Genomic DNA, 21,936 nt, shown 5'->3' with positions numbered 1-21,936 from the left:
GTGAGATAATCATAGGGTCCATCTAGTCCCTTTTTTTTCAAACTATAGAAAATCACTGGTTGTCACTGGTGATGGCATAGTTGTTGCCACTCTAGAATAAGGAGAGGGGAAATTGTTCTATGAAGCATCTGTGTCCTGTGCAGAATTGGAACAGCCTTGTCCCCAGAATGGGCTCAGCACCCTCAGTTTACAGATAAGGCTGTGGTTTGCCCAAACTTCAGAGCCCATTTATACTGTCATTGTTCATTCGTTCCTTTCTTCCTTCCTTTAAATAGCATTTGCCGTGAAATCTTCCCCTTGATAAAGACTCTAAAGGCAGAGCAGTGGTGGCATGGATGCTGAAGGGCTAGGCCAGCAGGGTCTCACTGAAGATTAAAGCTGTCTGTACACAACACACACACACACACACACACACACACACACACACACACACACACACACTATTAAGCACTTGTTGTGAGCTGGTTCCGTGCTAATTGCTGCAGTGTAGATTTGAATGAGATTGGGACCCTGTCTGCACCAAGGAGCTAACAGCCTAGCAGGGGCAGCCCCTACATAGACCAGCCATTTAGTGCAGAAATAAATAAGCATGTGAAGCATAGGCCTGATCCAGGGGACCAAGTGACAAACTGTTCAGAAAAGCTGCACTGAGATGTCCATGCTCCTCCTGGGGTTCAAGGAGGCATAAAAGTTGACAAATCCAGGAGCATCGGGGTGCATTGGAATCAGAGGGCAGAAAGCACGTATGTTAGAGATTGCTCTGGTTGGTGTTGAGAGTTCATGAGACACCAGGAGGGAGGTGACATGCAGAACGAGAGACAGAGGTGTGCTTAGCCCTTCAAGAAGTAAAACCAATAAGACTTGGTGACTGAGTGTGGAGGGTTAGGGAAAAGGAGGAGTTGGGGTTGACTCCCAGGCTTTTGGCCTAAACGTCTGGGTGGAGGGGGGCTAGAAGCTGGATCAGACCCTGGCCTGTTGACTCACATCCCAGGGCATGAGATGCAAAGCTTTTACTAGTGGCCTTTGGTCTGTTAAAGAGGTAACTGGCCTGTGTAAAGTGAGCAGCTGTGGCCTAAGAAAGAAGTCATGGTTCGTGTGTTCCCCCTTTCTGAAAAGAGCTGGAGTTTCTCTGCTGAGAGATGAAATAGCCTCCTACTAATTAAGGAGAAGTGAAGGCTGTGCTCCTGGCAGCAGTAAGAGGCTTTTTTTCCTTAAAACTTCTGTTCACTCATGGGAGCAAAGCAGCAAAGCTATGAGAGCAGGGAACTTTAGAAAGGCAGTATACAGCTTGCTTGGTGTGGGAGTCTGAGAGAGCTTGCTGGAGAACTCAGAACTGCTGGCTGTGGGGGGAGAGCCCTGCTGTGTGTTGGAGGGACTGCACATGTGCCTGGTGGCAGAGTCTGGCTGAAGTCCCAGGAAAGTTTGAGCACCGGAGTAAGATTCCAAAAACAAAACTATTCTAATCGGTCTGTTTATAATCAAACTTACACTAGATTATTTGTGATCAAAGGTATGAAATGATGAGAGAATACCAAATTGGACCTTGCTATTTAATTCATTAGAAAGCTACTATTACAGGGGCGCCTTGGTGACTCAGTTGGTTAATTGCCCGCCTTTGGCTTAGGTCATCCGTGATCTCATGGTTCGTGGGTTCAAGCCCCACATCAGGCTCTGTGCTGACAGCAGAGCCTGCTTGGGATCCTCTGTCTCCCTGTCTCCCTGCCCCTCCTGTGCATGTATGTTCTCTCTCTCTCTGTCTCTCTCAAAAATAAATAATCATAAAAAAAAGTTTATAGAAAGCTACTATTACATAGTATCAATTCAAATTGTTCAAGTATCACTTTTTTTTTTTTTTTTTTTTTTTTTTTACTATTTTAAAAGCCAATTTTGCTAATGGAGAAGGGGTAGCAGAGAACTTGGTCTAAGGAGTCAGGATTAAACACTTGCAGGAAACCCAGTAAAATGTGTATAAGGCACATCCCATTGCTTCTGCGAGGTTCTTGTTCTGCCATCTGTGGTGCCTCAACAGGTTTGGGATAGAATTGAGAGGGTTGGTCAACTTGGATGGGAGCAAAAATTACATCTTTATTTTAACCAAATTCTAACCAATTTTTTTATTATAAATTTGCAGGATATGTCACCAGTAGAATCATAGCTCTTTTCATGTTATCTTATAGTTGTGGCACATATCTGAAAGTATCATGTATGTTTACTGCTACTTCGGATTTTTGGTAGTTATTAGATCTACCACTATGAAAAGAGCCAGTGCCTTAATAGACAAGTACATACATTACTAAATCACAATTTTTTTTTTTTAAATTTGGATAATCGTACTTCAGTCAAATTGGTTTTCTTTTGAATCCATTGTGTTTTATCCATGGCACACAAAAAGTTAATAACCCCTGGTTAATGTCATGTAGTTGTGGCATATGACCTCCACCTGGTGGCAGCATATTCCTTAAAGGTTAAATCTATAATCAACAGTTGTGAAGAAACGTAAAGTAACAGTATACTTGAGTGTGGTTTTCAAACAGTTTTGACCACAAATCCACAGTAAGAAATAGGCTTCCCATCATAACTCAGTATACTCATACATAAGTTTCACAAAATAAGACTTGACTGTACCATGTGATGTATTGATATTTTTTATTCTACTCACATATTCCCTTTGATTCTCTTTCATTAAAATAAAATACTGGTTGTAACACACTAAGAAGCAGTTCAGTGGGTCACACTGCACCATTTGACATCATAGGAGATCCTCTTTCACCATATTTCATTATTTTTTATCCAGTTGAACTTCACTTTGTTCTCCTCCAAAATACCCATACATTTTTAGGGACAGAGGACATTTTATATAACTCTCAGTAAATGTAAATGTGCTTTTACACAGCCTTTAAAAATTATTTATTAGCGATGTATAATTTACACTGAAATGAACTGATCTTAACCGTATACCCCACCAAGATAGAGAACCTTTCCACCACCACACAAAGTTCTTCTGTGCCTGTTCTCAGTCAACTCCTCCCTAGGTAATCACTATTCTGATTGCTTTGGCCACAGATTGAGTTTTGCTCTTCTAGAACTTCATATAGATGGAATCCTACAGTATGTATTCTTTTCGCCTGGCGTGTTTTGCTCAACGTAATGTGGAGATTAGTCCATGTTGAGTGGATCTGTAGTTTTGTGATGAGCATTCCATTGAATGAATGTACCATACTTTGTTTATTCTCCTGTTAATGGACTTGGGTTGTCTTCTGTCTTGTCTTAGCTATAATGAATAAGACTTCTATGAACATTTGCGTACAAATCTTCCTGTGCACATGTTTTATCTCTCTTGGTAAGTGCCTAAGGTGGAATTGCTGGCTCAGTCTGTAAATTAAATGTGTGTTTAAGTAAAGGAAACTGACGAACCGTTTGCCAAAGTGGTTGAACCATTTTATATTTCCACTAGCAATGCATGAAAGTTTGGGGAGCTCCACATCCTTACCAAATTTGGTTTGTCAATCTTTTTAATTTTAGTCATTCTTGTAAGTATGTAGTTGTATCTCTTGGTGGTTTTCATTTACATTTGCCTGATGACTGATGTTGAACACTTTTTCATGTGTTATTAGCTGTTTGTTTATCTTGTGAGGTATCTGTTGAAGCTTAGGTTGTTTGGTTTTTTTTAATATTAGATTTGTACGAGTTATTTATTTTGGATGCCAGTCCTTCATGTCAGATATATGCATTTATAAATATTTTCTCTTAGCCTGTGACATACATATTCATCTTATTAATGGTGTCTTTCTTTAAAAAAATTTCTTAATGTTTATTTTTGAGAGAGGGAGAGAGCACACGAGCGGGAAGGGGCAGAGAGAGAGAGAGGGAGACAGAGGATCCCAAGCAGGCTCTGTGCTGACACCTGAGAGCCTTATGTGTGGCTTGAACCCACAAACCACAAGATCATGACCTGAGCCGAAATCAGATGCTCAACCAACTGAGCCACCCAGGAGCTCAGTGGTGTCCTTTAATGAGCAAATGTTTTAAATTTTGACAGAATTCAATTTAATAATTTTTTTCTTCTATATTTTGTGCTTTCTGGGTTCTAAGAAATTTTTTTCTACTGCAAGTTTGGCAAGATAGTTTTGGTTTTTATGTGTAGGTCTATCATCCATCTCGAATTAATTTTTGTGTATGGTATGAGGTAAGTGTCAAATTTTATTTTCCTTCCATATTTATATTTAGTCTATTTGGGCCATTCGTTGAAAATATTTTCCTTTCATCATTGAATTACAGCACGGAATTTAAAAACAAAAAACAAAAAAGAAAACCTGTTCAGCCAAAGAGGTACAAAAATGACATTTTCCTATAGGTCATCACTGACCCTTTGGGCCTCTGAGACCATCCCCAACCTGCAGTCTTGGTCTTCTGTTTCTTTCTAAGTTACCTTATCCACAATTATCCAAAGATTTGCAGAAATTACTCATAAGGTGTAAAGGCTATAACCTTTTACAGGGTCTATAGCCATGCCACAAATCGCCTAGCCACATGTGGCTGTTTAAGTTAAATTAATGTCAAATACAATTTAGAATTCAGCTTCTCAATCACAGTAGCCACATTTCATGTGCTCAGTAGCCATAACATGGCTATTGGCTGCCCTGATGAACATTGACAAGAAGCAGGATTTGTACAGTTTAAAAAAAAAATTTTTTTTAATGTTTATTTATTTTTGAGAGAGACAGAGACAGAATGCGAGTGGGTTAGGGGCAGACAGAGAGGGAGACACAGAAGCAGAAGCAGGCTCCAGGCTCTGAGCTGTCAGCACAGAGCCTGACATGGGGCTCGAACTCACGAGCCGCGAGATCATGACCTGAGCCGAAGTCGGACGCTCAACTGACTGAGCCACCCAGGCGCCCCAGGATTTGTACAGTTTTACAGTGTATTTTAATAAAACTAATTTAGTTTTGGTAACTGTCATTCAGCATCCACCTTGCTCTCCTTGCTTCTGTTTGTATTCTCAAATGTACTGTCCCACCCATTCCTTTTCTCTGCCTGAAAATGCAGTAGCTTATATGTGTTCTTTCCTATGTCAAAGAAAGAATTCCCCTGACTGTCCATGGAACCATTCCTTTCTGGAGCCTACCCAATTCTGACCTATTGGACTTCTCTCAGTGTTTGATAGCCTTCCAGCTGCCACTGGATGCCTTGAGCATCCCCTCGAAGGTGTGGGACACAGTTTTTTTGTCTTTGCTATTATGATTAAAATTCTATTTCTCCTTAGCATTTCTGCCCTAAATATTAAACTTGCAAAAACTAGTAGGTTTATGACCTGTAGCCCTGCCCCATATTAAGATTTCTGTCCACTAGGGAACTTTGTTGCCATTTCATCATGAGCAACCACATAGGAATTTGTGAGATTTTCTCTCATTGTTTGCTGGGCGTGAGCTAACTCTGCCATTAATGTCTTTTTAGTGTGGGAATTTTGCTGTCCTGGTGGATCTTCACATATTGCCGCAAGGTTCAAACAAAGATACCAGCTGGTTTTCTGAACAGAAGAAAGAGGTACCACAAAACTTTTCACTGTTTAACTGCAATAGCTGATGCTCAAAGAAATATTAACTCTTTCAGCTTTCATTTTCATCAGTTGGCAAAAAATACTGAGTGATATTTAACCCTTGAAAAATAGTTGTATTCCCAATGACAGACCTGCTTTTTTTCCTCAAGAGAGTGACACATCTATGTATTTCATATGCTATATTATTTAAACCAGAAATATTCTACCTCTTTGTTTTGGGCGAAAGGGCTCTTTATATTTAAGAAACGAAGACATTAAAGTGACTGTTCCAGGCAACCAGGGACTTTAATCTAGCTGGTTGTAAAGGACAGACCGAGTCCCTGAAGCAGGCGTGAGGTGAACACAAGGCTGATCTTTCACACCTTGAGATTAAATTCTTATTTACATCTTAAATTCTCAATGTCTGCACTTTTGTCTTCTACCATCCTTTTATTAACATGAGTCTTTGACAGTAAATGTGGAGGTGTTGAACTGTATTCCTTCTCACAATAGTCTGTCAGGGAAGCCTATGGCCGGATGGTCATGTGACTGGGAGCATGGTGTTTGACCTCCTGGGCCTCAGTCTCCTCATCTGCAAATGAAAAAGTTCGACCAGAGGTCAGCTGAGTCACCACTGGCTCTCCATTTCCGTGATCCCACCCAAGTGCTGCTGTGGCAGAGGGTTGGAGAGTGCATCTGGCTTTCATCACGTGCTCTGCTTCCTCCTCCATATCCTTGTCCTCCAGAGCAGGGATAGCGAGGCAGGCAGTGGCTTTCATGTAACTTTCAGAGTATTACAGCACTTTGTGTCCTCCATATTTGTCACAACAGCTTTTTAGAGCCAGAAATAAAAACAAGTTTTACTGAAAGGTAGTATACGGAGAAGAATTTGCTGATAGTGGCAACAAAAGCAGGCCCAAAATCCTTTACTGTGGTAACTGTTTTCAGTCAACTTTTGAAGATTACTAGGAAAAAAAATCTCCCCCAAAGAAAATTTATAAGTAATACATTTTCAGTCAAAAGGTAATGATATAATCAGCACTTGGCTGTCACGGTATTGCCAAGGATACCTGGTGGCCCAACAGCTGGGAGAAGGCAGGCACAAGATTCGGTATAATGGGATTTGCCATTCAGGTTAATAAATTATCCTCTTCAGGTCTTAGCATTTAGTATGCCGGCATGTCCTACGACACTTCAACTCCATGTAATTCCAAGATTTGGCTTACCAACAACACATGTCCCTGTGGTTCAAAATGGTTCCTTTATTTCCCCCAAAGTGACTAATGCTCACCATAAGGAGACCTCACCCCAAAAGGCTTCTGACTTGACTCACATTAACAACGTTCTAGAATCCACTGTTCTAGACCCAGCCTGTTGTCCATTTTCTTCCAGCTTTACCACCTCACCCTTAGCTCTCTCTTTTTGATATTTAGTCAGTTTTGCCAAGTCCTTTGATTTGGAGGCTTTAAAATAAAGCTACGAATATGTGAGTCACCTCCTGCCCAGAGCATGAGGCTAGGTTTTTCCAGGGAGCCACACACAGCTGTGCCGCTCCACCTAGTCCTAACGTCCGAGCAGCAAGGCATGACTTAGCAAAGGTGGTCCGAGCACGATGGGACCTGCACATGGCTGGTGTTGGCTTGGCTGCAGTGTTGGCTCCAGCATTATGCCAGGAAGCCAGGCTTCCCTCTCAGAGCAAAGCAGATGGTTTGCTGCATATACTTGAAGTTGTTCCTTTAAAGTTTGTTCACGGACATGAAAATTGCTCCGAGACAGAGAGAGACAGAGACAGAGAATGAAGAAAAGCTAGTCAAGGAAGGATATGACTTTAGTCTCTATTCAGTGCCTCAGTGCTTTCATCTTTTTTTATCATTAGATCATCTCATGATTGGGATTTCATGAGCAATCAATTTGATTGCATTTTAGCAGTCACTTTATATAGTGAAAGTCTTAAGAATGTCCAGTTCCTTTTCAGAAAAGGGAACTAATTGTATGGATTAAAGCCATGTTTATTTTGAGTCCAGCACAAGTAGTCTTTGTACCCAAACAGTCCAGCTCGAACTGTTTCATTTGTAAACTTGAGGAAGCATGTTGGAGCCCTTTTTAGCCTAGAAATACCCTGTATATCTCTGTCTTCTTGCTCATCGATTTCAGCGTGGTCTTTTTATCTGCCCGTCCAGTTTAGCTGGGACTTTGTCTTTTCTTGCATTGCTGTGGTTCTGAAGGGAATGCTTCTCCAAGTGTGGTGTGGTCAGTTACTAGGTTATCTTGACCACATTGCACATGGTCTACCTTCCATTCGTCAAACCTGACTCATGGAAGGAAAGCCCCGTAACTATAGGGAGAAAGTTTGTGTTGTATGGGCCTTTGTTTTATTTTTGTCGTACTATTTTTAGTTCTAGCCTTATAGGGCATTTATGGCTAAATTTTAACAATCTTTGTTTCCATGTATGTCTTTCACATATTTTCTAGCTCAGTCATAGTTGAACCCTGCATGTGAAGCAAAATTCTTTAATTGTTAAAACAACAGTATGGGGCAAGGCTGCCTTTCTGTTGTGTGAACAATGCCAGAATGCTCAACTGTAAACGGATCTCTCTCTATTCCACAAGGCACTGCATCTTTGGGCTGCAAAATGAGAGCAGAAGAGAGATCAGTGTTTATATTTTATGTACAAATTCCCATTTGTGAATTAAATCAAGGATTTTCACTACTGTTGAAGAGTGTCTATATTTGCAATAAAAGAAAAGTTTGGCTATCATTGCCCTTCAGGGCTTCTTAAAATTTTGTTCTCGTTTTAATTTTTGAAAATCATAAGAGATAAGCCTGAGATGGCATTGAAGAAATTAGTGAAACAGGTTTGAGTTGACCTCGGCAACTCTGAGCCTTCTGCAGTCTGGGAATTGGACCAGAATTATTAGTCCTTACACACCAGTTTTTAATCAAAGATAAGAAATTTAGATTTGTGTGCCATTTTCCCCCCCTTTCTCTACATTGGCTACATGCCACCTAAAGTGGACAGTGTCTTCCCATCATGTGGTGGACTTTTTAGAGTTTTGTCTTTCTTTTCATAAGTAACACTGATATATAAAAAAATAACACGTTCCAGAAATTTGCTAGTGTTGTGGTACATTGACATTGAATTAAAACCATGTGTTTCTGTTGCCTAATAAATATTAATCTACTTTAAAGAAATATGAGAAGTTAAATTATTTTCACCATTAATCGGTGGATATAGTGCAGTTTTCACAAAAGCAAATGGGCACACACATTATCAATAAGAGCATGGAAGAAAATCACATTACTGATTTCTTAGTTCTCTCTTCAGCCCATCATTCGGTGCTGTTCCTTTTTCAGTAGATTTCTAAACCTGCAGCCAGAAACTAATGAATGAAGGATGGTGGATGTTTAGGTTAAGAAAAGTATTGAACCACGTTTGAAAAATGGGAAATATTCGCATAAAAATTGCTGTGGCCTCTTCTCTTGAACAGATCAGAAGAGCTGATGACCAGCTGATGACCCCCCTCCCCCACCTAGCATCCTCACACGACAGTAGTCCACTGAAGCCGTGGGCGGGGCTGCCCCTGCTGGCTGGGTGGGGTCACAGTGAGATGCTCCACCTCCTGGATCCTTCCCTCATCCACAGTCTTGCCTGGCCAGGGTGGGCACTTCACTGCTTTTACCTTCCTTTTATAAAAGTGGAACTGAAGCAGAGGGAAATTAAATGAATTTCTCAGATCACAGACTGAACCAACATGGTTTTGAGCAAACCTCAGTAGCAAACTTAAACCTGGGGTGATACCCATGAGCACAGATAGCATTCTTTTCAGCTTTCACAGCTAAGTAAAAAAGCAAACGAAATGAAATGTTCAGTGTTGACTTTTTAATATGCACAATGTTGTCTCTTTGCATTTCATTAAATGAGAGAATTATATCTCATTTTTTAACTTGCTTTAGGAAGTCTGTTTACTGTTAAAAGAAACCATTGATTCAAGAGTTAAGGAGTACTTGGAAGTTCGTAAACAGCACAGGCCATCAAATACAGAATTCACAAGATCCAGTCCCTTGACCTTAAAAGGTAGGCACAGAGTACTTTGATTTTGGATAAAATTTCTGCTTTGTAGAGATGGCAATTATGTTTGACTCTGACTGTCATGTTAGTACAGTGATACATTTAAAAAATATGTTCTAATGAAGATGCTTTGTTTGGGTAAGGAAAATTAACCAAAAAGCCCTGGAGGGCTTTTAATGGTAAGGAAGATACATAAAAATAGAAAATAAAACATTCCTAAGGAAACTGTACTTTAAGGGACTTTTTTTTTTGACAAGTAGTCTTACAAATAGATTTACGTTAATACTGACTTGATTTGCGGTTTTATGCTTTTTTAAGTGCTTTCATATATATGACACCCTATTTGAGAAGTTCTCAACTGGGGGTAGTCTTGCAGGAGGGGACATTTGGTAATGTCTGCAGACAGTTTTGGTTGTCATCACTGAAGTCGGAGGGGTTGGCAGGAAGCAACTGGCATCTAGTGAGTTAGAAGCCAAGGATGTCACTAAATATCCTGCAATACACAAGACAGTCCCTCACAACAAGGCATTATCTGGCCCAAAACATCAAGGGCACTGAGGTTGAACTGTCCTGCACTATTTCCTAACAAAACTTTGAGAATGGTAATGTCCGAGTTGTAGGTGAAGAAGCTGAGGGTCTACAAGATTAAGAGCTTGCCCAAATAAAAGATCATCTTTTTGAGGATCAAGATGACCTTGTTTATTTGGCATCCCTCCCCCACCCCCCCCAACGCTGTCCCCCTCCCTGCCTTACTTAGCCCAGTGCTTGATACCCATATTCAGTGACCTGTTGAAGGAAAGCATACTTGGGCGACAAGTGGCAGAACCTGATCCCAGATCCAGCTCTTCTCACTCCCAGCCCACTGTTCTTTCCACCTATCATTGCCGTGTTTTTAATTTTTTCCACTTTAGGTTGGCATTTCGTAACACTCTTTTGTGGTACAAGTACAGTCAACCTTGTGTTAATCCTCAGAGGACAGAGCTGGACTGCTGTGAACCACGTTATGCTAACGTGGCATCCCCCTAGGTTATTTTAATGCAGCATCCCACCCCCACCCCCACTTCGTAGACATACTTAAACTACAGTGTTCACCTGGGCACAGCTGATAAGTAGGCAGACAGATTAATTTCACCCAAACTCAAAGCCTTGAATGGAATTTTCAGTCTAAACAATTTTGTGTTGGGTGACATTTTCTGGAATTTCACTGAGTAGTAGGATAAAGCTTGAGAAAAGCCATAGGAGCCTGCATCCTTTGTACTCCAACAGACCTGGCTAGTTTCATTTTCTGACTTGTACAAAAGGAGAAGGAACAGAGAAGGTTCTCAGACCTCCATTTCTGGTGTGCACGTGGCGTGGTCAGTACTGATTCTCAACTAGCCCTTCCCCTGCCTTCCTCTACTACTGAGTGGAAAATGCTAAATACTCAATTTTCCAGCCTGGTAGGGTACATGTGTTGTGTGTTGTTCTGGCCCCAAGATGAAAATCAAAGTCTTTGTTGGGCTCACGTGGGCAAGAAGTTTTTTATTTTATTTTATTTTATTTTATTTTATTTTATTTTATTTTATTTTATTTTATTTTATTTTATTTTATATATTTTTAAGAAATTTGTTTTTAAACAGAAAAGGGATCATTCTGTACAATTTTATAACCTATTTTTTTCACCTAACATAATATAGAAATCCTTTAAAACATGTACATGACCATTTTTAGAAAAATTTTTTAATGTGGTAAACTATACATATCATAAAATTTACCATTGTAACCATTTTCAAGTGTGTAGTTTAGTGGCATTAAGTACATTCACGTTGTTGTGCAGCCACTGCCACTTTCCATTGCCAGAACTTTTCATCGTCCCAAACTGGAATCCTTTATCCATTAAAGAATAACTCCCCATCGGGTGGGAGGGAGGGGAGGGTGGGTGATGGGTATTGGGGAGGGCACCTTTTGGGATGAGCACTGGGTGTTGTATGGAAACCAATTTGACAATAAATGTCATATTAAGAAAAAAAAAAAAAGAGTAACTCCCCATCAGTCTCTTCCCTAGTCTCTTGTAACCAGTATTCTGCTTTCTGACTTTATGAATTTAGGTACTTGAGGTACCTCCTATAATGGAATCATACAGTATTTATCCTTTGGTGTCTCACTTTTTCACTTAGCATGATGTTTTCAAAGTACCTCCCTATTATAGCATTTATCAGAATTTTCTTTGTTTTTAATGTTTATTTATTTTCAAGAGAGAGACAGAGACAGTGTAAGCAGGGGAGGGGCAGAGAGAGAGGGAGACACAGAATCTGAAGCAGGCTCCAGGCTCTGAGCCGTCAGCACAGAGCCCAATGCGGGGCTCGAACTCACAGACTGTGAGATCATGACCTGAGCCGAAGTCAGACGCTCAACCAACTGAGCTACCCAGGCGCCCCAAGAATTTTCTTTGTTTTTAAAGCGAAATAGTATTCACACACACACACACACATTGTGTTTATTTGTTCATCTGTCACAGGATACTTGAGTTATTTCTACCATTTGGTTGTTGTGAATAATGCTGCTATGAACTTTTATGTTCAGATACTTCTTTGAGTCCCTGCTTTCTGAGTCTCTGGCTGTATACCTCACAGTGGACTTGCCGGATTATATGGTCATTATTGGTTTAATTTTTTTGAGGAACTGTTATCCTGTTTTCCACAGTGACTACGTTTTACATTCTCACCAAGAATGGATCCCAGTTTCTCCATAATCTTGCCGGTACTTATTTTCTCTGGTTTTGATAATAGCCATCCTAACAGTTGTGAAGTGGTATCTTATTGTGGCTTCAATTTGTGTCCCTCATGGGTAGTGATTTTGACCATCTTTTCATGTACTTATTGACTATTTGCATATCTTCTTTGGGGAAATGTCTGTCTGTGTCATTGGCCTGTTTTTTAATTGGGTTGTTTGCTTTTTTGTTTTTGAGTTGGAGGAGTTCTTTTATATATTCTGGATATTAATTCCTTATCAGGTATATGACCTGCAAATATTTTCTCCCATTGTGTGTTGCCTTTTCACTCTCAATAGTGTCCTTTGATGTGCGAATATTTTAAATTTTGATGTAGTCAATTTATGTATTTCATATTTTGCACCTGTGCTTCATTACTGAATCCAGTGACATGAAGCTTTTCAAAAATTGTGTTTTCTTCTAAGAGCTTTATAGGTTTTATAGGTTTTGTTCCTTTTCATTATGTCTTTGATCCATTTTGAGTTAATTTTAAGGAAATGGTCCAACTGTATTCCTTTGCATGTAGATATTCAGTTGTCCCACCACCATGTGTTGGAAAGTCTGTCCTTTCCCCCATCAAGTGGTCGTGGCACCATTATTGGAAACCTTTGATCATAAATGTGAGAGTTTAGGGGTGCCTGGGTGGCTCAGTTGGTTAACTGTTTGACTTCAACTCAGGTTATGATCTCACGCTTCATGAGTTCGAGCCCCATGTCAGACTCTGTGCTGACAGCTCAGAGCCTGGAGCCTGCTTTGGATTCTGTGTCTCCCTTTCTCTCTCTGCCCCTCCCCCGCTCATGTTCTGTCTCTCTGTCTCTCTCTGTCTCTCTCAAAAATAAACATTAAAAATTAAAAAAAAAATAAATAAATGTGAGAGTTTATTTCTGGGCTCTCTGTTCTATTCCATTGTTCTAGATGTCTGTCTTTATGCCAGTACCACACTGTTTTGGTTACCATAACTTTGTAGTAAATTTTGAAATTAGGAAATAGGAGTCTTCCAACTTTCTTAATGGTTTTCAGAATTGTTTTGGCCATGCAGGGTTCACATCACCATTTTTAATGTATGTAGTATTCCATTAAATATCCATACTCTCTTTTATTGGTGGGACATTTAGGTTGCATCTAATGTTTACACTGTCATAAACAGCAGTACAGCAAATATCCTGATGATATACATGTTTGCACACTTCAATTTCTTTATAATGTTTTTATTTTAATGTTCATATTTTTATTAGTTTATAAATACTCCTTAAGGATATGAATACTTTGTATGTTTTATATGCTGCAAGTTTGTCATTTGCCTTTGACTTGGTTTATTTAACTGCGCAAGCACAAACAAGGAGAAGCCTGCGTTTGCCTCCTGGAGCCTCCAGTGACTGGCCACTTGTGGGATGGGCACTGGCTTCCCTGTACTGAGATAAGTAGTGAGTGCCAGAGGGAGGCAAGATGATATAATGCACCGCTGTATTGTTCACTCTGTAGGAGAAAAGCTGTGTTAAGTATTCCTCGCTGAAAGTTAACTTGGAGCGAAAGCACTATCTTCCCTTTCCTTTCTACTTCTGGTAACAGTTAATCTTTAATGGAGCATATCTTGTGATGTTCATACCTTAGCCAGTCCCCTCCTTTGCTGCCAACAAGCAGTCCCTGCTCCCACCTCCCCTGGATACCTGCGCCCCCACAGCAGCCCCCTGGCTGGCTTCCTTACGCCTGCTCTGGCCAGTGCCTCGCCTGCTCTTCACACTTCATTCAGTTCGTGTTATCCCTTAAAATCAGAGGTCTGGTCTTGTGAACCTCATCCCCAAGGCTCCAAGGGTGCAAGCTAGGGTCCTTCGAGTAGCTGCCTGTCCAGCCTCATCTTGTCTCACTTTTTCCTTCTTTCTTGCTCCAGTCATAGTAGCTTAATTCCTTTCTTCCAAATCTCCATTCTTCTACTCATCTTGCTGCCTCTGCCCATGTTGGAGCCCTAGTCTCTACTTTCCCTGTGCTCAGTCTTCTCTGTGCTCAAAATCACTCCTCAGGAAGCTAATCCTGGAGACAGGTCTCCTTGTTATAGGCCCACAAGCATCCTGAACACCATTCCATGAATGTCTGTCTCTCCACAGACATGTAAGCCGCCTGAAGACAGGCTCTGCCCCTTTTATTACCATTGTGTCTCCAGCTTGGAGGACATTTTCTGCTTTGCAGTAGGTACTTAATAAATGCTTGTACAGATGATAAATTACACACATGTTATATATTTCCTCTTCCTAGTAAGGTCAAGGGTTTCCATAACCTCCCCATCCTGCCTTGTCTCCTCCTGCTACTCACTTTCCTGTCTCCCACAAGCCTGCATTCCTTATCCCTCTGCCTTTACATTTACAGGTTTTACCTTTGTCTGGAAAGCTCCTACTTAACCTTTAAGACCCAACTTAAATATTACTTCTCCAAAGTCTTCCTCAGTTTGTCTTCTTCTGGCACTTACCACCTTTAATGTATTTGTCACATTGTACTGTGACTGTGTTATCGGTTTACCTTTCACCCACTCCTTCACTGGCAAAGATCGATTCTTTGCCACCCACAGAACCACTTTTCTTCTTCACTTTGCTGCATAACTCTAGAGCATAAGCAGATAACTCTGTTTCTGGTTATAGGTGTTTAACTTCATACTCACTGGTTAATTTCCAAAAGGAAAGAGCATTGTTCATCTGTGTCTACCACAAGGTTCCTTTTCACAAAGAGGTTCACCTTGCTCTAGGCTGTGTGTACCTGCAGGGACGAAGTGGATACACGCACTGATATACTGCCACCTTATATTGTTTATTAACAGCGCCACAAAAAAGTGGAATCTGAATACGTGCTTTTACTCTTGCCTCAGAGCCAAAGACATCTCTCTACATTTATCTAACTGCCTGTTCTCAGCTGTTCCCATAATCTTACTTAAATGCCTTTTTCAAGAGCAATTTCAAAGCCACTAACCGTAAGGCCTTGCCTATTTCCTCCTCAGTATCCAGTTCTTTGTCTCATGTTCCCTGAAAATAGAGTTGTCGTTACTGTTTGGTGGTTTGGATGAATGTGAGTGGTTTATGCTTTTGTGTAAAGCAGAAAACTTCTCTCATTTGCATGAGTTTCTTACCTTTTTCTATTTCTAGATCCATGTGACAATAATGTGCCTCATCACAATACAGATACTCAGCACACAGTGCTGGCTGAGCTGAAGTCTCTAGGTAACTTTGCTGATTACTCAGATAAAATTTAGTATTATTCATGCTCTGAGTTTTTTTTTTTTTTTTATAAAAAAATAGCATAAATGGTTTTGAGACCATTTCCTTAATCTTACAATATAAAGGACCACAGGAAGTATTGACAAACTCAGCAGACAGCATAGCACAGACATTTGCTGATAGCTTCATCTTTTTAAAGTCACCTGTCATTTCAACAGATTCAGTAAAAATTAATGTTGTGATAAAGTTTTTTAAACGACTTCACTGTCGATTTCTGTCAATTCTGTCTCATTAATGTTTTCCCCTTAGCCTTGCCAGTGCTAGGTATTACAGTGTTTTAATTTTTCCCAGTTTGACAGGCCAAAAATCAGAAAAGGAGATGCTGTGCTTTGATTTTTGTCTTTCACTTTAATGTACATATTGACTAAACTGCATATTTACAGCTGTTGCTCATCTTTGTATTGGGTTGTTTGCCTTTTTCTTCTTAATTTTTTCTCTTGTTCCCATTGTCCCTTCCTTGGTCAAGGCCTTCTTAATCAGCCCTTGAATTACTGCCACAGCCTCCTGATTTTCCTTCCAATTCATCTACACCTCTGCTGCCAGAGTGGTCTTTCGAAAACAAAACTGTGATAGTCTCCAGCTTAAAACTTTCTGTGGTCAGGAACCTTAATTGCCTAATATCCTTTATTTAATTTCATTTCTGCTTGAGACTAGCAGAATGGGTCTCGTTCTTAAGCAGAGTCAATTAAAGACATTATTAGATAGCTCACAGGATGTACCTGTGGGAGGCCTCCAAAGGCACACAGGCAGCAAAGCGTCAGCCATGAGATGAGGACGGCTTTGGTACATGTGCCATTTCAGCTACAGTCAAGACCGGGTATCAACCTCCACCCCAGTCTGAAGAAGATTGATTTCCGGGCACGTGGCCACAGCACCATGCTGCCCCTTGTGAGCCACTGCAATGTGAAACTAGGTCCCATGGCTGTACCCTGCTTGCAGGTAAGCCACGAAGGGCAGAATGTTTGTCTCTTCCCTTGGCAAAGTGGGATGTTACAACGTGGGAAGTTGCCAAAACCCAGGGAGGATGGTCAGAAGTTTTGGTGAGTGGACACAAGTTACAAAATAACCATTCAAGTTTTCCTCTTGGCTTCCTTCGTCCACAAACTTCCAAACAACAGGCTTCTGCCTAAAGACACAGTTCTCCCAACGGCAGAGGAAGTAAGCTCAGCATCTCCTCTGAGACGGAGAGACAGACAGACAGACAGACAGAGAGAACCCAGAGTCTCATGCCCTAGTCCAAACCCAGGCTTTCTGGGTGATGTTCATTCACAGCTCAGATTTGTTAATTTATTGACTAAGTTAAGAAGTTTACATACCTTGCATAGAATAGTAAGGAAACACAAAGCTAAAAAACTTAGTTAACATATAAATATATACACGATACAGCGAGGATGACAGGATAGGAAGATGCCACCATTCTAACTTCTGCAATAAATAGTTGGTGTTTGTATCTGCCTTCCTTTAACATTTATTTCATATTCCCCTGGCCCTTAGCCAGTACCTCAGCTGATGAGGATTCTTTACCTGGCAAGGTGATCCAAACTTTCATTGGGATTTGGGCCAGCGGTGGTCCTGCCTTTTTGAGGTTGCCACAGTTCTCATTAACTTTTAACACTGGAAATGCGCCACTAGATAGAGCCGTTATACTCCCCGTGTTTTATCCACTTGCATCTGTTGTGTCATTATGGGCCAACGTTTCTACTCCCCTTTTGGTCTGTTTGTCTAATGGCGTAAAAAACCTGGAGTTATGTGGCACATTTAACCCTCAGCCTGGGTCATTGTTATCCTCTCTGTTCCAGTCTTCCTTTGAATACCAATGAAGCACAGTCATGAGGATGGAAAGCGAGCTTTTGCTGAGGTGGTCACTTCCCACTTCCACTCCCTGGTTCCAGGAATTCTTGCCAAGGGAACACATATTATTCTTCTGGTCACAGCATGTAGTAGATCTTTTAGGACTTCACCCCAGTTTGTATCACAACTGAATTTTCAGTAGACCCTTCTACCACTCTGTAAGGCCAGCTGCATTTGATCCTTGCTTGGTTGCTTAGTAGGACCATTGAATTTTATGAATATACTCGCTTATTTGTAAAATGAGTTTCTTGGTCAGAAACACTGTGGCGGTGATAGTGAGTGAGGCCTTCAGTAAGTCCGTGGGTGACGTGGCTGCCAAAAACATGGCAGACATAGAAAACACATCCAAATCCCAAATAAAGGGTCCATTCGAGTGAAAGTATTGTCTCCTCTGTAATGAAAGAGGTCCATTATAATCACCCACCACCACTGACCATGGGGTCATCTTCTTACAATAAGAGAGTTGGTAGAGAGACTCCTGTTAATTGTTGCTGTTGGTAGATTTGGCATTTGGCAGGGCTCCGTGTTGGTGAGGTTAAGTTCATGTTGTTGAGTCCAAGCATAATATTCATCCTTGCCACCAACGCCACATGGCTCACGAGCCCTTTAAGCAGATAATCTGGCACCTGGGGTAAGAGGCTGGCCAACATCCGTGTGCAGGTCATTTTGTCCAGCTCATTACAAGAACTTCTTAATGGAGTCTTTTGGAGAACATTCACATAAGGTACACATACTTTCACACACACTCCACATAGCTTTTCCCCAAATGTCCTTGTCACCAGTCCTTCTGAGTTCTTACCAGTGAATGAGTGAATGAATGTGTGTGTGTGTGTGTGTGTGCACATGCACACACACACACACACACACACACACACACACATACATTCTTCAGGCTGTTTTTCCTTACAGGCCAAATGGACCCAAAGTGTACTCTTGAACATTCTGCCCACTGGACAGATTTTGTTTCTCCACCCCAAATGAGGTTATATCATTGCATTCATTCGCTTCTGGTTGATACTATCCTGTTGAGCAGAGCCATTGATTAGCCAGGCACAAATTTTTATCTGCTAATAAACTGGTCACTCAAGCTGTCACTCTTCCAGGTCATTTAATTAGGTCAAAGAAACACAAACATACCTACAAGTGTTTGTGCTTATTTCTTAGTAGTAAGAGTTGCAGGGTGCAAAAACTTGAATGAACTCTTTGACAGAATGAACTCTTTGATTTCCAGGGATTAGTATTGCTTTTGGTTTTGATGGGGAAAAGGAACTCCAGAGACTTTTTTTTGGCTTTTCCTTACTATGTAGCACTCCATGAGACATGGAGTCCAAGTTTAGTCCAAGTCCAACATGGTTGCAGGATAAGTTTATCCTAATTATGTACTCATCAAATGAGAAGAGAAGTACAGATTTTCACAGACCCGCTGGGCCCTCTGGGAGATTAATTGAAACAAGTTTCTACTTATCACACTCTGGGGATCATAATGGAGATCTGGAACCCCAAGAATTAGCATTGTCTCAGAGCCAATGTCTAATCATTCTCAAAAATTCTGGTTATTCCCCTTTTCTCATTGCACAGGAACTGTAGTAAACAGCTGTACATCCCCAGTGAAAGATTTATAGTCCTGACTTGAGGGATGCCTGGCTTTCTATTCAAGGAGATACAGTTCTGAGAACTGAGTCAAATCTGGGGACTGGGTAAGAGGCTGTGGCTCTCCTTCAAGGTAGCCCAAGTCAGGCCCCTGTTACCAGACCTAGACTTTTTTTCTATTATATAATGTATTAATTTGCTAGGGCTCCCGTAAAAAATTACCACCAACTGGGTGACTTAGACAAATTTATTTTCTCATAGTTCTGGAAGCTGGAATTCTGAGATCAAGGTGTCAGCAGGGTTGGTTTCTTTTGAGGCCTCTCTCCCTGGCTTGTAGATGTGGCCATTTTCTCCCTTTGGCTTCACGTGATTTTCTCTTTATTTGTATCTGTGTTCTGTTTTCCTTTTATGTAATATAGACACCAGTCATACTGGATTCAGGCCCACTCTAATGACCTCATTTTAGCTTAATTACATCTTAAAAGATTCTGTATCCAAATACAGTTGCCTTCTGAGGTGCTGGGGATTAGGATTTCAACATAGAAGTTTTGGAGAGATACAGTTCAGCCTATAGCATACAGTTTAAGTAGGGCCTAAAGTATGCTTTCCATTTTATTCGGAGTTATGGACATATCTGTTAACCAATAAGCCAAAGATGTCAGTGGATTGAGCCACTGACAGAGTTCCTCCCAAGGTTACTACTGAGTTGTGGCCCTCTAGTGGACCAAGTGACTTGGCCAGCCATGGGCCTTAGTTGACTGCAGATTTTAGGCTATCCAGTCACCAGATGACACATCCACTCTTGGGCTTTCATGGTCTGTAGACACCATGTCTGTCATGGTCATTAGCCTTCTCAGCAACTACCTCTCATGCCCCAAGGTGGCTGCCTGCCCAGGAACAGGCCTGGCAGTAGTGTCCTCTCCATGTTGGCCCCCCACCATTGTGCAGAGCGTTCTGGGGAACATAGGGCAATCACTTGGCACAGTGGCAAACATTTTAGTACCAGATTCAGGCACCAAGCGGTCTGGCTATTCAGAAGAATGCTAGGCAAGCCAACTGCCCAGTGCTTATAGATTTTGCTAGACCTACAACTGGACCCATGGGAGGCCAAGTTCAAGAGGAGCCCCTCTCTTCCAAGAGGGAGAGGAGTCGCTGGTCCCAGATGGCTTTGGCCAGGCAATCTTGGGAGAGCTTCTGTGGTCATTTATCAACTTGTCACTGCAGCCTGACTCACAGGCCCCAGAACATCATACTCTTACCTCTGCGTCTTTGCACATGTTGCCTTCCTCTCCCTGCAACTCTCTTCTCTTTCCACGTTGGTGGGTCATCTCCTCCTCCTCCTGCAGGCCTGTGCCTGGGTGTCACTCCTCCTGAGGAGCTCTGTCTGATTCTGTGCACCTCTCTCTGGGAGCTGCCTCCACCCTTTCCCATGTGCTCAGTCCACCCTCAGCGGTAGCAGCACTTACCAGTCCAGTTGCTTCCTTGCTTCCCAGACAGACTTCATTTCCTTCAAGGGCCAGGGCTCTTGTGCTGTTCAGCACCCAGTGCGGAGCCTGTTACTCAGGAGGAACGCAAGCATTGGAAGAAATAAAGGAACAAATTTTAGTTTCTGTTCACCAGTCACATGTTCATTTGTCAAGGCTTTGGGGCATGCTTCCATTGCAACATCGCTTACCCCTTCAACAAAAGGTAGAGGTGAAATTGGTCATGAGTTACAAATTATTTTTTATAATTTTTTTAAATGTTATTTATTATTGACAGAGAGAGAGACAGAGGATGAGCAGGGGAGGGGCAGAGAGAGAGGGAGGCACAGAATCCGAAGCAGGCTCCAGGCTCTGAGCTGTCAGCACAGAGCCCGATGCGGGGCTCGAACTCACAGACTGTGAGATCATGACCTGAGCCGAAGTAGGACGCTCAACCGACTGAGCCATCCAGGTGCCCCAGTTACAAATTATTAAATAGTAGTTTTCAATTGGTTTTCAGAAAGTCAGAACAACATCCTACCCCAGTGTAAGATTAGCTGCATTATGTCCTGGCTCTGTGGCACCTAGGGGCTAAACATAGCCTCCAGAGCCCCCCATCCCAGGTTCTGTTAGCATCCATGCCCCTATAGTTCCCTGTTTCTGAGCTTCAGCCTGCTAGCTACCAGCTCTGTGCCGGGTCTGCATACCCATGGCAGATCCTTAGGGTAGCTCCTTCTAGCCAGCATTCTTAACCCTTGATCTGAAGACAAGAAACAAACTCAAGGGTGCAAGCAACTTGCCTGAGGTCACAGAGCTAGTAAGTGTCAGAGGCGGTGTGGATATTCATCTGTCTGATATCTGGGCGGTCTTCACTGCTTCAGTATCCCGATTAAGGGGGGAGAGAGAGAGTGTGTTTATGTGTATATATGTGTTTGTTTTCTCTTAATAAAACTTTCCTCTAATCATGAAAACAAAGCTGTCTTTCAGTTAACCATGTGAAAGCCAGGAGCAGTGTTCTGCCTGAACTACAATGTGAATATCTTTGTTTGGGTTTTATATCCCCTCTTCTCTGATCACAAGATGGAAAGGGAGAAACAGACCCCAAAACAGAGCTCATCTTTCTGCTCCAAGCACTTACCTCAGTGCATTGTCTAAATATTAGGGGTTCACTACATTTTTGTGTTTGTAGAGCAGTAAATTTTTTTTTTACTGCCTATTATTCCATTTTGTATAACCTTGTTCTTGCATTTAACATCTAAGAAACCCAGTCCTTTGGAAAATGCCATAAAATAAATTAAATTTTCCTGGGTACTGTGGTTTCTGTCTGCAGTGGCTTTCTTTTTGGCTTTTCTTCTAAGCTGAATGCGCCTCTAAAATCTTAGCTTCCATCTTTAGCCAATGCATGGAGCCGTCTGCT

At 41.5% G+C, this 21,936-nt stretch overlaps 1 protein-coding gene and 1 long non-coding RNA gene across 3 annotated transcripts in view; one reads left to right on the top strand and one right to left on the bottom strand.

Annotated features, from left to right (window-relative positions):
* SLX4IP (SLX4 interacting protein) overlaps nt 1–21,936 on the top strand; it is a 177,984-nt gene that overhangs the window by 106,808 nt on the left and 49,240 nt on the right. For both annotated transcript variants that reach the window (XM_058684881.1, XM_058684879.1), the window contains exons 3-4: nt 5,455–5,544; nt 9,492–9,612. In XM_058684881.1, coding sequence (XP_058540864.1) covers nt 5,455–5,544; nt 9,492–9,612 — 211 coding nt within the window. The remainder of the gene's footprint in view (nt 1–5,454; nt 5,545–9,491; nt 9,613–21,936) is intronic.
* On the bottom strand, nt 13,602–20,752 carry LOC131485415 (uncharacterized). The gene is made up of 3 exons (XR_009248832.1): nt 20,523–20,752; nt 15,006–15,100; nt 13,602–13,831 (listed from the first exon to the last, which is right to left on the bottom strand). It is a non-coding gene; the product is annotated as an uncharacterized LOC131485415 (long non-coding RNA).

The sequence above is a fragment of the Neofelis nebulosa genome, chromosome 9 (assembly GCF_028018385.1).
Source record: "Neofelis nebulosa isolate mNeoNeb1 chromosome 9, mNeoNeb1.pri, whole genome shotgun sequence".
Lineage (NCBI taxonomy): Eukaryota > Metazoa > Chordata > Mammalia > Carnivora > Felidae > Neofelis > Neofelis nebulosa.
Note: the sequence above shows the minus strand (reverse complement) of the source record. Positions and strands in the feature narration are given on the sequence as shown.